This window comes from Pleurodeles waltl, chromosome 9 (genome assembly GCF_031143425.1).
Source record: "Pleurodeles waltl isolate 20211129_DDA chromosome 9, aPleWal1.hap1.20221129, whole genome shotgun sequence".
Lineage (NCBI taxonomy): Eukaryota > Metazoa > Chordata > Amphibia > Caudata > Salamandridae > Pleurodeles > Pleurodeles waltl.
Window position 1 is genome coordinate 958,589,228 of NC_090448.1, and position 14,823 is coordinate 958,604,050.

The 14,823-nt window shown below is 48.1% G+C and overlaps 1 protein-coding gene across 2 annotated transcripts in view; it reads left to right on the forward strand.

The window, feature by feature from the left end:
• Positions 1-14,823, forward strand: part of DYNC1H1 (dynein cytoplasmic 1 heavy chain 1) — a 916,572-nt gene that overhangs the window by 360,020 nt on the left and 541,729 nt on the right. For both annotated transcript variants that reach the window (XM_069208347.1, XM_069208346.1), the window contains exon 43: positions 11,726-11,855. In XM_069208347.1, coding sequence (XP_069064448.1) covers positions 11,726-11,855 — 130 coding nt within the window. The remainder of the gene's footprint in view (positions 1-11,725; positions 11,856-14,823) is intronic.

Consider the following 14,823-nt stretch of genomic DNA (forward strand, 5'->3'; position numbering starts at 1 on the left):
ACCTTAGCTCTCTCATCTGTAGATGGAGGTAAGGTGTGGTGTCGAGTTCCACCACATTCACATCTGTGCTAGACATTATGCTTCTAAAAGTTGGAATACTTTTTAAGAAACTAAAACTGGTTCTAGAATCTAATTCAAACTTTTACAAACTTTTAAACTCTAAAAGAAATGCTAAACAGGATCTAACACAAGGCCCTAGCAGGTCTTTTAAGAATTTAGAAAACTTTTCAAATTGCAAAAATCAATTTCTAATGACAATTTTGGAATTTGTCGTGTGATCAGGTATTGGCTGAGTAGTCCAGCAAATGCAAAGTCTTGTACCCCACCGCTGATCCACCAATGTAGGAAGTTGGCTCTGTATGTGCTATTTCAAAGTAAGGAATAGCATGCACAGAGTCCAAGGGTTCCCCTTAGAGGTAAAATAGTGGTAAAAATAGATAATACTAATGCTCTATTTTGTGGTAGTGTGGTCGAGCAGTAGGCTTATCCAAGGAGTAGTGTTAAGCATTTGTTGTACATACACATAGACAATAAATGAGGTACACACACTCAGAGACAAATCCAGCCAATAGGTTTTTATATAGAAAAATATCTTTTCTTAGTTTATTTTAAGAACCACAGGTTCAAATTCTACATGTAATAGTTCATTCGAAAGGTATTGCAGGTAAGTACTTTAGGAACTTCAAATCATCAAAATTGCATGTATACTTTTCAAGTTATTCACAAATAGCTGTTTTAAAAGTGGACACTTAGTGCAATTTTCACAGTTCCTAGGGGAGGTAAGTATTTGTTAGTTTTACCAGGTAAGTAAGACACTTACAGGGTTCAGTTCTTGGTCCAAGGTAGCCCACCGTTGGGGGTTCAGAGCAACCCCAAAGTCACCACACCAGCAGCTCAGGGCCGGTCAGGTGCAGAGTTCAAAGTGGTGCCCAAAACACATAGGCTAGAATGGAGAGAAGGGGGTGCCCCGGTTCCGGTCTGCTTGCAGGTAAGTACCCGCGTCTTCGGAGGGCAGACCAGGGGGGTTTTGTAGGGCACCGGGGGGGACACAAGTCCACACAGAAATTTCACCCTCAGCAGCGCGGGGGCGGCCGGGTGCAGTGTAGAAACAAGCGTCGGGTTTGTAATGGAAGTCAATGGGAGATCTAGGGATCTCTTCAGCGCTGCAGGCAGGCAAGGGGGGGGTTCCTCGGGGAAACCTCCACTTGGGCAAGGGAGAGGGACTCCTGGGGGTCACTCCTCCAGTGAAAGTCCGGTCCTTCAGGTCCTGGGGGCTGCGGGTGCAGGGTCTCTCCCAGGTGTCGGGACTTAGGATTCAAAGAGTCGCGGTCAGGGGAAGCCTCGGGATTCCCTCTGCAGGCGGCGCTGTGGGGGCTCAGGGGGGACAGGTTTTTGTACTCACAGTCTTAGAGTAGTCCTGGGGTCCCTCCTGAGGTGTTGGATCGCCACCAGCCGAGTCGGGGTCGCCGGGTGCAGTGTTGCAAGTCTCACGCCTTTTGCGGGGAGCTTGCAGGGTTCTTTAAAGCTGCTGGAAACAAAGTTGCAGCCTTTCTTGGAGCAGGTCCGCTGTCCTCGGGAGTTTCTTGTCTTTTCGAAGCCGGGGCAGTCCTCAGAGGATGTCGAGGTCGCTGGTCCCTTTGGAAGGCGTCGCTGGAGCAGGATCTTTGGAAGGCAGGAGACAGGCCGGTGAGTTTCTGGAGCCAAGGCAGTTGTCGTCTTCTGGTCTTCCTCTGCAGGGGTTTTTCAGCTAGGCAGTCCTTCTTCTTGTAGTTGCAGGAATCTGATTTTCTAGGGTTCAGGGTAGCCCTTAAATACTAAATTTAAGGGCGTGTTTAGGTCTGGGGGGTTAGTAGCCAATGGCTACTAGCCCTGAGGGTGGGTACACCCTCTTTGTGCCTCCTCCCAAGGGGAGGGGGTCACAATCCTAACCCTATTGGGGGAATCCTCCATCTGCAAGATGGAGGATTTCTAAAAGTCAGAGTCACCTCAGCTCAGGACACCTTAGGGGCTGTCCTGACTGGCCAGTGACTCCTCCTTGTTGCTTTCTTTGTTCCCTCCAGCCTTGCCGCCAAAAGTGGGGGCCGTGGCCGGAGGGGGCGGGCAACTCCACTAAGCTGGAGTGCCCTGCTGGGCTGTGACAAAGGGGTGAGCCTTTGAGGCTCACCGCCAGGTGTTACAGCTCCTGCCTGGGGGAGGTGTTAGCATCTCCACCCAGTGCAGGCTTTGTTACTGGCCTCAGAGTGACAAAGGCACTCTCCCCATGGGGCCAGCAACATGTCTCTAGTGTGGCAGGCTGCTGGAACCAGTCAGCCTACACAGATAGTCGGATAGGTTTCAGGGGGCACCTCTAAGGTGCCCTCTGGGGTGTATTTTACAATAAAATGTACACTGGCATCAGTGTGCATTTATTGTGCTGAGAAGTTTGATACCAAACTTCCCAGTTTTCAGTGTAGCCATTATGGTGCTGTGGAGTTCGTGTTTGACAGACTCCCAGACCATATACTCTTATGGCTACCCTGCACTTACAATGTCTAAGGTTTTGTTTAGACACTGTAGGGGTACCATGCTCATGCACTGGTACCCTCACCTATGGTATAGTGCACCCTGCCTTAGGGCTGTAAGGCCTGCTAGAGGGGTGTCTTACCTATACTGCATAGGCAGTGAGAGGCTGGCAGGGCACCCTGAGGGGAGTGCCATGTCGACTTACTCGTTTTGTTCTCACTAGCACACACAAGCTGGCAAGCGGTGTGTCTGTGCTGAGTGAGAGGTCTCCAGGGTGGCATAAGACATGCTGCAGCCCTTAGAGACCTTCCTTGGCCTCAGGGCCCTTGGTACTAGAAGTACCAGTTACAAGGGACTTATCTGGATGCCAGGGTCTGCCAATTGTGGATACAAAAGTACAGGTTAGGGAAAGAACACTGGTGCTGGGGCCTGGTTAGCAGGCCTCAGCACACTTTCAATTGTAAACATAGCATCAGCAAAGGCAAAAAGTCAGGGGGCAACCATGCCAAGGAGGCATTTCCTTACAGTCCTCATCTGTAACCATTAACATGTTTACATCTGCCCTATCATAGAAGAGTTTGAGATGATTAACATGGATCACCCTTTTGGGGGTCCTGCTAGTGCCTAGGTCCACCAGGTAGGTGACCCGACTCTTCTTTTCTAGCACTGGGTAAGGGCCACTCCATTTGTCCTGAAGTGCCCTTGGAGCCATGGGCTCCAGAACCCAGACTTTCTGCCCTGGCTGAAACTCAACCATAGCAGCCTTTTGGTCATACCACATATTCTGGAGCTGTTGGCTGCCTTCAAGGTTTTTGCTTGCCTTTTCCATGTACTTTGCCATCCTTGAAAGTAGGCCTAGTACATAGTCCACCACATCTTGTTTAGGCTCATGGCGAGGTCTCTCCCAGCCTTCTTTTACAAGAGCTAGTGGTCCCCTAACAGGATGGCCAAACAGAGGTTAAAAAGGGTAAAACCCTACTCCCTTCAGTGGCACCTCTCTGTAGGCGAAAAGGAGGCAAGGCAAGAGGACAACCCATCTCCTTTTCAGTTTTTCAGGGAGCCCCATGATAATGCCCTTCAATGTCTTGTTAAACCTTTCTACAAGACCACTGGTTTGTGGATGGGATGGTATGGTGTGGTGAATTGGTAAGTCACCCCACACTCATTCCACGTATGTTTCAGGTAAGCTGACATGAATTTGGTACCTCTGTCAGAAACCACCTCTTTAGGGAATCCCACTCTGGTAAAAATACCTATGAGTGCTTTGGTTACTGCAGGGGCAGTATTGGACCTAAGGGGGGTTGCTTCAGGGTACCTAGTAGCATGATCCACTACTACTAGGATATACTGATTCCTTGAGGCTGTGGGAGGTTCAAGTGGACCCACTATATCCACTCCCACTCTTTCAAAGGGAACCCCCACCACTGGAAGTGGAATGAGGGGGGCCTTTGGATGACCACCTGTCTTACCACTGGCTTGACAGGTGACACAGGAGGTGCAAAACTCCTTTACTTTCTGGGACATATTGGGCCAATAGAAATGGTTGACTAACCTCTCCCCTGTCTTGGTTTGTCCCAAATGCCCAGCAAGGGGAATGTCATGGGCTAAGGTCAGAATGAACCCCCTAACCTCCTGAGGCACTACCACTCTCCTAGTGGCACCAGGTTTGGGATCTCTTGCCTCACTGTAAAGGAGTCCATCTACCCAATAGACCCTGTGAGTTCCACTGATATTTCCTTTTTCTTGCTCAGCTGCTTGGTGTCTTAGGCCTTCAGAGAGGGACAAGTTTCTTGCCCCTTTCACAGCTGTTCCCTTGAGGGTCCCCCTGGGCCAAAAAGCTCAACCTAGTATGGCTCCAGCTCCATGGACTCAGTTCCCTCAGGGAATAGAACATCTTCCTGGGAAGAGATTCTGTTTCTTTTGCTGTGTTAAAGCTGGTTCCCCAGTCTTCTTTCCTTTTCTCTTGGAAGGTTGGGCCATTATCCCAGACTCCAACACTTCTTTTTCACCCTGAGCCCTGCACTGTGCCCTTGGCTTGAGACACACCAGTTCAGGGATACCCAGCATGGCTGCATGGGTTTTGAGTTCTACCTCAGCCCATACTGAGGACTCCAGATCATTTCCAAGCGGACATTCTACTGGTGTAGAAGAAGAGACTACTGCCTGTTTCAGGCCAATGACCCCTCCCCATTCTAATGTTTCCATTGCCATGGGATGGACTTTAGTCCGATTGTCAGCATTGGTGACCAGATATGCCTGTCCAGCCAGGTATTGTCCTGGGGAAACCAGTTTGTCACCATAGTGACACTGGCACCTATATCCCTCAGGACTTCTACTCCAGTCCCATTAATTAAGAGCTGCTGCCTGTAATTTTTGCATGTTAGGCGGCCAGGCAGCAAGTGTGGGTAGATCCACCCCACCCTCTGAGACAAATGTAGCTTCAGTGTGAACCCTGATTTGCTCTGGCACACTGTTAATCCCATCTGGAGTCTGGCTATTCCAGTGGTAACTGGAGTAGTATTTGTTTTGGGACCTTTCTTGGGACAGGCCTTGTCTCCAGTTTTGTGTCTATGCTGAGATGTGAAACCAGGCCTTTTGGGGATCAAAGTTTTTACCCTTATACCCAAATGAGGATTGTGAAGAGGCTTTGGACCCACCTTCCTGAGCAGGTTTTGGTGGGCCTGTAGAAGACTCTTTACTTTTTCCCTTTGATGTCTCAACACTCTTCCACTGGGGAGGTTTTGTGACCCCTTTCTTTTGGTCACCTCCTATGGGAGTCTTGGTCACCCTAGTCTTGACCCAATGGTATGCCTTCTTGCCCAATTCGTGGGGAGAAATGGACCTAGGTCTATCAGATGCTGATGCAGTTTTATAATTGAAAAAAATGCTTAAAATATGTTTTTTCATAAACAGGTTATACAGCCCATCATAATTATTTACACCACTGCCATTAACCCAACCATCAAGTGTTTTGACTGAGAAGTCAACAAAATCAACCCAGGTCTGGCTCGAGGATTTTTATGCCCCCTGAACCTAATCCTGTACTCTTCAGTTGAGAATCCAAAGCCCTCAATCAGGGTAGCCTTCATGAGGTCATAAGATTCTGCATCTTTTCCAGAGAGTGTGAGGATTCTATCCCTACACTTTCCAGTGAGCATTTCCCAAAGGAGAGCACTCCAGTGAGATTTGTTTACTTTTCTGGTTGCACAAGCCCTCTCTAAAGCTGTGAACCATTTGGTGATATCACCATCTTCAACTTTGTTGGAATCACTTTGGGGATTTTTAGCATGTCAGAATTTTCTCTGACCCTATTTATGTTGCTTCCACAATTGATGGGAGCTAAACCCATCTCTTGTTTTTCCCTCTCTATGGCTAGGAGTTGTCTCTCCAAAGCAAATCTTTTGGCCATCCTGGCTAACAGGAGGTCATTTTCATTGAGGCTGCCCTCAATGCTTCCAGAGTTACTGGTCTCCCCTTTGGGAGAACAAGTATCTCTGACTATCACTTGTGGAGTCTGGGTTTGAGGGACCTTGTTCTCCCTAACTAGGACAGGAGGGTGGGAGTCATCCTTCTGGTCACTAGCTTCCCCCTCTGTAGGATTATCCTCAGATCGGTGGTCTTTTGCAAACTCTGGCAAAAGCTCCTGGAGCTTTACTTTGGTAGGTTTGGACCCAGTCTTTATATTATTTAGCTTACAGAGAGTCCTTAACTCTGACATCCCTCGATGCAGGTAAGGGGTAAGGTTGAGTTCCACCACCATATCATCTGTGCTAGCCATTGCATTTTATGTATTTACTTCAAATCTTGAACTTGTGGTTCTAAAAATAAATTAAGAAAATATATTTTTCTATATAAAAACTATTGGCCTGGAGTAAGTCTTTGAGTGTGTGTTCCTCATTTATTGCCTGTGTGGGTACAACAAATGCTTAACACTACCCTCTGATAAGCCCACTGCTCGACCACACTACTACAAAATAGAGCATTGGAATTATCTACTTTTGCCACTATCAACCTCTAAGGGGACCCCTTGGACTCTGTGCACACTATCTCTCACTTTGAGCTAGTATATACGGAGCCAACTTCCTGCATTGACATGGCACCTCTCTCAGGGTGCCATGCCCACAAACCACTGCCTGTGGCCTAGATCAGTCACCCCTCTAACAGGCATTATAGCCCTGAGGCAGGGTGCACTATACCACATTTGAGGGCATAGCTGCATGCACAATATACCCCTACAGTGTCTAAGTAATTCGTAGATATTGTAAGTGCATTGTGACTATATAAAGTACATCGACTTGGAGTGTCATTACGAACTCCACAGCTGCATGATGGCTTCACTGAAGTCTGGGAAGTTTGTTTTAAACTTCTCACCACAATAACCCCACATTGATGTCAGTGTTGGGTTTATTGAAAAATGCACCCAGAGGGCATCTTAGAGATGCTCCCTGTATATTAGCCGAACATCTAGTGCAGGGCTGACTGATCCGTGCCTGCCACTTCCAGACAAGTTGCTGACCACATGGGGCGAGAGCCTTTGTGCTTTGTGGCCAGAAACAAACCTGCACAGAGTGCATGTGCTTCACAGCTCCCCCCTGCAGGAACCTCATAGGCTCAGGCCTCTTGTTCACAGTGCCCCAGGGCACTCCAGATAGTGGAGATGCTGCTCCCCAGACAAAGACCCGCTTTTGGCAGTAAGTCTGGCAGGAAAATTAGGAAAAACTAGGAGGAGTGACGACTAAAGCTAGGACCACCACTAAGGTGTCCAGAGGCGAAGTGAACCCCTGTAAAGAAATGGCTCCCTGTTGCAGTTACCCCCCACTTTTTGCCTGATACTGATACTGACTTGACTGAGAAGTGTGCTGGGACCCTGCTAACCAGGCCCCAGCACCATTGTTCTTTCACCTAAAATGTACCATTGTTTCCACAATTGGCACACCCTGGCATCCAGGTAAGTCCCTTGTAACTGGTACCCCTGGTACCAAGGGCCCTGATGCCAGGGAAGGTCTCTAAGGGCTGCAGCATATCTTATACCACCCTGGGGACCCCTTACTCAGCACAGACACACTGCTTGCCAGCTTGTGTGTGCTAGTGGGGATAAAATGACTAAGTCGACATGGCACTCCCCTCAGGGTGCCATGCCAACCTCACACTGCCTGTGGCATAGGTAAGTCACCCCTCTAGCAGGCCTTACAGCCCTAAGGCAGGGTGCACTATACCACAGGTGAGGGCATATGTGCATGAGCACTGTGCCCCTACAGTGTCTAAGCAAAACCTTAGACATTGTAAGTGCAGGGTAGCCATAAGAGTATATGGGCTGGGAGTCTGTCAAAAACGAACTCCGCAGCTCCATAATGGCTACACTGAAAACTGGGAAGTTTGGTACCAAACTTCTCAGAATAATAAACCCACACTGATGCCAGTGTTGCATTTATTAAAAAATGCACACAGAGGGCATCTTAGAGATGCCCCCTGTATTTTACCCAATTGTTCAGTGCAGGACTGACTGGTCTGTGCCAGCCTGCTGCTGAGAGACGAGTTTCTGACCCCATGTGGTGAGGGCCTTTGTGCTCTCTGAGGACAGAAACAAAAGCCTGCTCTGGGTGGAGATGCTTCACACCTCCCCGCTGCAGGAACTGTAACACCTAGCGGTGAGCCTCAAAGGCTCAAGCTTCGTGTTACAATGCCCCAGGGCACTCCAGCTAGTGGAGATGCCCGCCCCCTGGACCCAGCCCCCACTTTTGGCGGCAAGTCCAGGAAAGATAATGAGAAAAACAAGGAGTCGTCACTGGCCAGTCAGGACAGCCCCTAAGGTGTCCTGAGCTAAGGTGACTCTGACTTTTAGAAATCCTCCATCTTGCAGATGGAGGATTCCCCCAATAGGGATAGGAATGTGACCCCCTCCCCTTGGGAGGAGGCACAAAGAGGGTGTACCCACCATCAGGGCTAGTAGCCATTGGCTACTAACCCCCCAGACCTGAACACGCCCTTAAATTTAGTATTTAAGGGCTTCCCTGAACCTAAGAATTTAGATTCCTGAAACTACAAGAGGAAGAGGACTGCTGAGCTGAAAAACCCCTGCAGAAGAAGAACAGAAGACACCAACCGCTTTGGCCCCAGTCCTACCGGCCTGTCTCCTGCCTTCCAAAGAAACCTGCTCCAGCGACGCTTTCCAAAGGACCAGCGACCTCTGAATCCTCAGGGGACTGCCCTGCTTCAAGAAAGACAAGAAACTCCCAAAGACAGCGGCACTGCTCCAAAAGAACTGCAACTTTGTTACAGAGGAGCAGATTTAAAGACCCCTGCAAATCCCCGCAAGAAGCGTGAGACTTGCAACACTGCACCCTACGACCCCGACTCGACTGGTGGAGAACCAACACCTCAGGGAGGACCCTCCGGTGACTCAGAGACCGTGAGTAACCAAAGTCGTCCCCCATGAGCCCCCACAGCGACGCCTGCAGAGGGAATCCCGAGGCTCCCCCTGACCTTGACTGCCTGAACTCTAATTTCCCGACGGCTGGAAAAGACCCTGCACCCGCAGCCCCCAGCACTTGAAGGATCGGAACTTCTGTGCAGCAGTGACCCCCAGGAGGCCCTCTCCCTTGCCCAGGTGGTGGCTACCCCGAGGAGCCCCCCCCCTTGCCTGCCTGCACCGCTGAAGAGACCCCTTGGTCTCCCATTGAAACCTACAGAGAACCCGACGCTTGTTTGCACACTGCACCCGGCCGCCCCCGCGCTGCTGAGGGTGTACTTTCTGTGTGGACTTGTGTCCCCCCCGGTGCCCTACAAAACCCCCCTGGTCTGCCCTCCGAAGACGCGGGTACTTACCTGCTGGCAGACTGGAACCGGGGCACCCCCTTCTCTCCATTGAAGCCTATGTGTTTTGGGCACCTCTTTGACCTCTGCACCTGACCGGCCCTGAGCTGCTGGTGTGGTAACTTTGGGGTTGCTCTGAACCCCCAACAGTGGGCTACCTTGGACCCAAAACTGAACCCTGTAGGTAATTTACTTACCTGCTAAAACTAACAATACTTTACCTCCCCCAGGAACTGTGAAAATTGCACTGTATCCACTTTTAAAACAGCTATTTGTGTTTTATGTGAAAAGTATATATGCTACTGTAATTATTCAAAGTTCCTAAAGTACTTACCTGCAATACCTTTCAAATGAGATATTACATGTAGAATTTGAACCTGCGGTTCTTAAAATAAACTAAGAAAATATATTTTTCTATAACAAAACCTATTGGCTGGATTTGTCTCTGAGTGTGTGTTCCTCATTTATTGCCTGTGTGTATGTACAACAAATGCTTAACACTACTCCTTTGATAAGCCTACTGCTCGACCACACTACCACAAAAGAGAGCATTAGTATTATCTCTTTTGGCCACTATCTTACCTCTAAGGGGAACCCTTGGACTCTGCATACTATTCCTTACTTTGAAATAGTGCATACAGAGCCAACTTCCTACAACCCCTCCTTGTCAAATCCTCCATCTTGCTTTCGAGGACAGGGACCAATAGGGAGGGGACACCGGAAAGGTGTAGTCACCCTCTGGGACAGTAGCCATTAGCTACTGCCCCCTGACTCTTGTAACGCCCCTAATTCTGGGACTTAAGTGCTCCCCTGAACCAAGCTCGTAAAAGTCCTGGTGACCTGAAGAAGAAAGGACTGCTAAGCTGACCCCTACTAGAGAAGACTTAATACGCCAATTGATTTGGCCCCAGCCCCACTGGTCTTTCTCCATCTTCTAAAGCCCCTGCAACAAAAAGGCGACTCCTGCAGATTAAATCCTAGGACTCCCCTGCCTGTGAAGGATCTAGACGAAGATACCAGATGCGTAAAGGTACCTTGCACCTGCAGCCCCCTGGCCTTGAGGAACTAGACATCCAGTGCAGCAACGTGTGCCACAGGCAGCCCTCACTGCCCAGCCTTTGGTTTCTCTGAACCAACCCCCTGGACCCAGCCTGCTTGTGACCCCCCCCCCCAGGTCCTCCTATTGAAACGCATTGGTAGCCGACGCTAATTTTGCTCCCTGCACTTGGCCGTCCCTTTGCTGCTGAAGGTGTTTGGTGCGGACCTGTGACCCTCTCCCCACCCCACCACGTTGGTGTCCGAAACCTCCAGGGTATGCTCTCCAAAGATGTGGGTACTTACCTGCAGGCAGACCTGATTCCCAGTGCCCTCAGTCTCTATAGGAATCTATTTTAATTTTTGCAGCAACTTTGTCCTCTGCACTCTGGCGGCCTACTTGTTGATGGTCTTGGCTGTTTAGGGTTAACATGAACCCCAACCTATGGACATCCTAACCCCCGGAGTATGGAACTGTAATTCTTGTACTTTCATCGAAACTGTACTAACTTTTCTTTCCCCCAGTACTGTCTTTGAAAACCGCACTGTCAACTTTTAAAACAGATATTTGCTATTTTCTTGAAAACCATTTAACTTGCAGAATTGAAACAAAGTGGTATTAATACATATGCTTGCTACCTATTTGCAAATGTACTTACCTTCAAAGTGAATGCCGTGGTTCTCGAAATAAAGTAACAAAATATTTTTTTGCTATATAAAAACAATTGTCCTGGAGTTAGTCATTGAATGTGTTCTTCATTTATTGCCTCTGTGTGTGAAACAGAATCTTTGCACTATCCTCTGGTAAGCCTAACTGCTCGACCACACTACCACAAAAGAGCATTTGTATTATCTACTTAAGCCTCTGTTAAGCCTCCGGAGAACCTCTGGACTCTGTGCATAGTATATCTCATTTTGATATAGTATATACAGAGCCAGATTCCTACAGGGTACTGCTGCAAATTGTCCTAGAAAATGCAGGTGGAATATCCGTATAGAATAATAGGAAAGTACGTTAAATGAAGTATTGCTAAAAGCAGAGAATCAAAAATGTATACTTAAAGTTAATCCGAAAAATGATTTGAAGTAACAAAAAATGTATTTAAAAAAATAAATATCTTGAGGGAGCATCCTTTAAATAGTACATACATTCATACAGAGCACACTGTGTATTAAAAAAGTATGTTATTTTTAAATGGGCGGCTGATGCATGTTAACCACCGAAAAAAATAGACCTCCTACTACCACCTCATCTACTCTCCCTTGTTAGTAGTTTAGTTTGTTCTAATTAGTAAATATGATGTACACCAAGGCTTCTCTTGTTGCTGCTCTTATTGTGTATTGGCATTTGATGTTAAACATTAATATGTTTTAGACTTGTTGAAGATGAAGAAAGGCATTGGACGGATGAGAACATAAACGTAGTAGCACTGAAGCATTTCCCAAATGTGGAGAAAGAGAAGGCTCTCAGCAGACCAATCTTGTACAGCAATTGGCTATCAAAGGTAATTTAACTTTCCTAAAAAGGCCAGCTCTTTACATTAAATGTTGTGCACTGCTTAGTATAGCATTAAAGGAGGAACCCCCTATATACAGAATTTCTTGATGTGACAGTCTTCTAGGATTCTCGGAGCTGTGTAGTTTTCTTGTTACAACACTGTTTTCTTTCATGATGTCTGTATTCAAATGTGATCTTAATTTATAATATTGTCTAATTTGGAACTATAACAATGTCTGCACCTGTTGTTCACTTACTCGTTTGAATTACATTATGTGCGTTCCTTTTCCACATTATTATTATTGGAAGCAGCTTTCCTGGGTTGATGGGAAACCATTCATCTCCAATGAAGTAGAGGAAATACGCACTTTGAGCATCCCGCACAATTTGATTGTGTTTTTCCTTAAGTGACTGAAGTGTTTATTTTTGCACATCCACCAGACTATAGAATGTAGGCTGCTTGGCTCGCTTTTCTTGAATCACCGGTCTAAGTGGATTAAAACTTCTTAATGCTGAACTTACTTTAAAGGGTTGTTTGGGATTTTAGAAAACTGGGTTCTGGTTGCAGAAGTCTCTCTCCTCTAGCAGGCCTTACAGCCCTAAGGCAGGGTGCACTATACCACAGGTGAGGGCATAGTTGCATGAGCACTATACCCCTACAGTGTCTAAGCCAAACCTTAGACATTGTAAGTGCAGTGTAGCCATAAAGAGTAAATGGTCTGGCAGTTTGTCAAACATGAGCTCCACAGTTCCATAATGGCTACACTGAAACCTGGGAAGTTTGGTATCAAACTTCTCAGCACTATAAATGCACACTGATGCCAGTGTGGAATTTATTGAAAAAATGCACACACAGGGCATCTTAGAGATGCTCCCTGTATTGTACTCAATCCTTCAGTGGAGGACTGACTGGTCTGTGCCAGACTGCTGCTGAGAGATGATTTTCTGACACCCTGGGGTGAGGGCCTTTGTGCCCTCTGAGGCCAGAAACAAAGCCTGCTCTGGGTGGAGGTGCTTCACACCTCCCATGCAGGAACTGTAACACCTAGCAGTGAGCCTCAAAGGCTCAGGCTTCATGCTACAATGCCCCAGGGCACCCCAGCTAGTGGAGATGCCCGCCCCCTGGACACAACCCCCAGTTTTGGGGTGAAGTCCAGGGGAGATAGTGAGAAAAACAAGGAGTCACCACCCACCGGTAGTACGGCCCCTAGGGTGTCCTGAGCTCAGGTGACCCCCCTGCCTTTAGAAATCCTCCATCTTGATTTTGGAGGATTCCCCCATTAGGAATAGGGATGTGCCCCTCTCCCCTTAGGAAGAATGCACAAGGAGGGTGTAGCCACCCTCAAGGACAGTAGCCATTGGCTACTGCCCCCCAACCTAAACACACCCGTAAATTGAGTATTTAGGGGTGACCCTGAACCCAGGAAATCAGATTCCTGCAACCTGAAGAAACGAGGAGGACTGCTGACCAACAGGCCTGCAGAGAAGGAGGAAGACGACAACTGCTTTGTCCCCAGCCCTACCGGCCTGTCTCCAACTTCGGAAACCTGCTCCAGTGACGCTCCGACGCAGCCTCAGAGGACTGCCCTGGACTAAAGGACCCAGAAACTCCGATGACACCAGCTACTTCTTTGCAACAAAGAAGCAACTTTCAAAGACTGCACATTTCCCGCCAGAAGCGCGAGACTTCACACTCTGCGCCTGACGCCCCCGGCTCGAGATCCAAAGAACAAACACCTCAGGGAGGACTTCCCGGCGACTGCGAGCCCGTGAGTAACCAGAGATGAACCCCCACAGCGACGCCTGCAGAGAGAATACAGAGGCTCCCCTCACCGCGACTGCCTGTAACAAGGGACCCGACGCCTGGAACCAACACTGCACCCGCAGCCCCCAGGACTTGAAGGAACCAAACCTCAGCGCAGGAGTGACCCCTAGGCGACCCTAGGAAAAGTGGTGTTTTTAAAATAGTAGTAATAAATCCGACTTTACTAGTAAGAGGCCTTATTACCATTCCAATTATACTAAACCTGATGCAGCTGGTCCTCTCTGATCAAGAATTACAGCTTAACAGTATTTGAAGGAATTCCCAATGTTGACCTATGAAAACGGCAGGCACACAGTAATGAAACAAGACTTTGGTAGGTTTTTTATCACCAGGACGTGCAAAACCTGAGTATGTGTCCTGCCTTTTACTTACATGGCACCCTGCCCTATGGCTACTCAGGGCCTACCCTAGGGGCGACATATGTATGAAAGGGGGAGTTTAAGGCTTGGCAGGAGGTTTTAAATGGCAAGTTGGAATGGCAGTGAAACTGCACACACAGGCTATGTGGTGGCAGAACTGTGCCATGTTTCAGGACTAAAGTGGGTGGCACAATCAATGCTACAGGCCCACTAGTAGCATTTAATTTACAGGCCATGGGATTATGGTATACTACTTTACAAGGGATTGGCGTATACATTTAATTAAGACAATTGTGGATACACCAGTTGTAAGGAAATGCCTCCTTGGCATGGTTACCCCCTGACTTTTTGCATTTTGCTGATGCCAGTTATGATTGAAAGTGTGCTGGGACCCTGCTAACCAGGCCCCGCACCAGTGTTCTTTCCCTATACTATACCTTTGTTCCCACAATTGGCACATCCCTGGCACCCAGATAAGTCCCTTGTAAATGGTCCCCCTGGTACAAAGGGCCCTGATGCCAGGGAAGGTCTCTAAGAGCTGCAGCATGTATTATGCCACACTGGGGACCCCTCACTCAGCAAATGCACACTGCCTCACAGCTTGTGTGTGCTGGTGGGGAGAAAATGACTGTAAATGTGGCACTCCCCTCGAGTGCTTTGCCAACCTCACACTGCCTATGGCATAGGTAAATCACCCCTCTAGCAGGGTGCACTATTCCACAGGTGAGGGCATATGTGCATGAGCACTATGCCCCTACAGTGTCTAAACAAAACCTTAGACATTGTAAGTG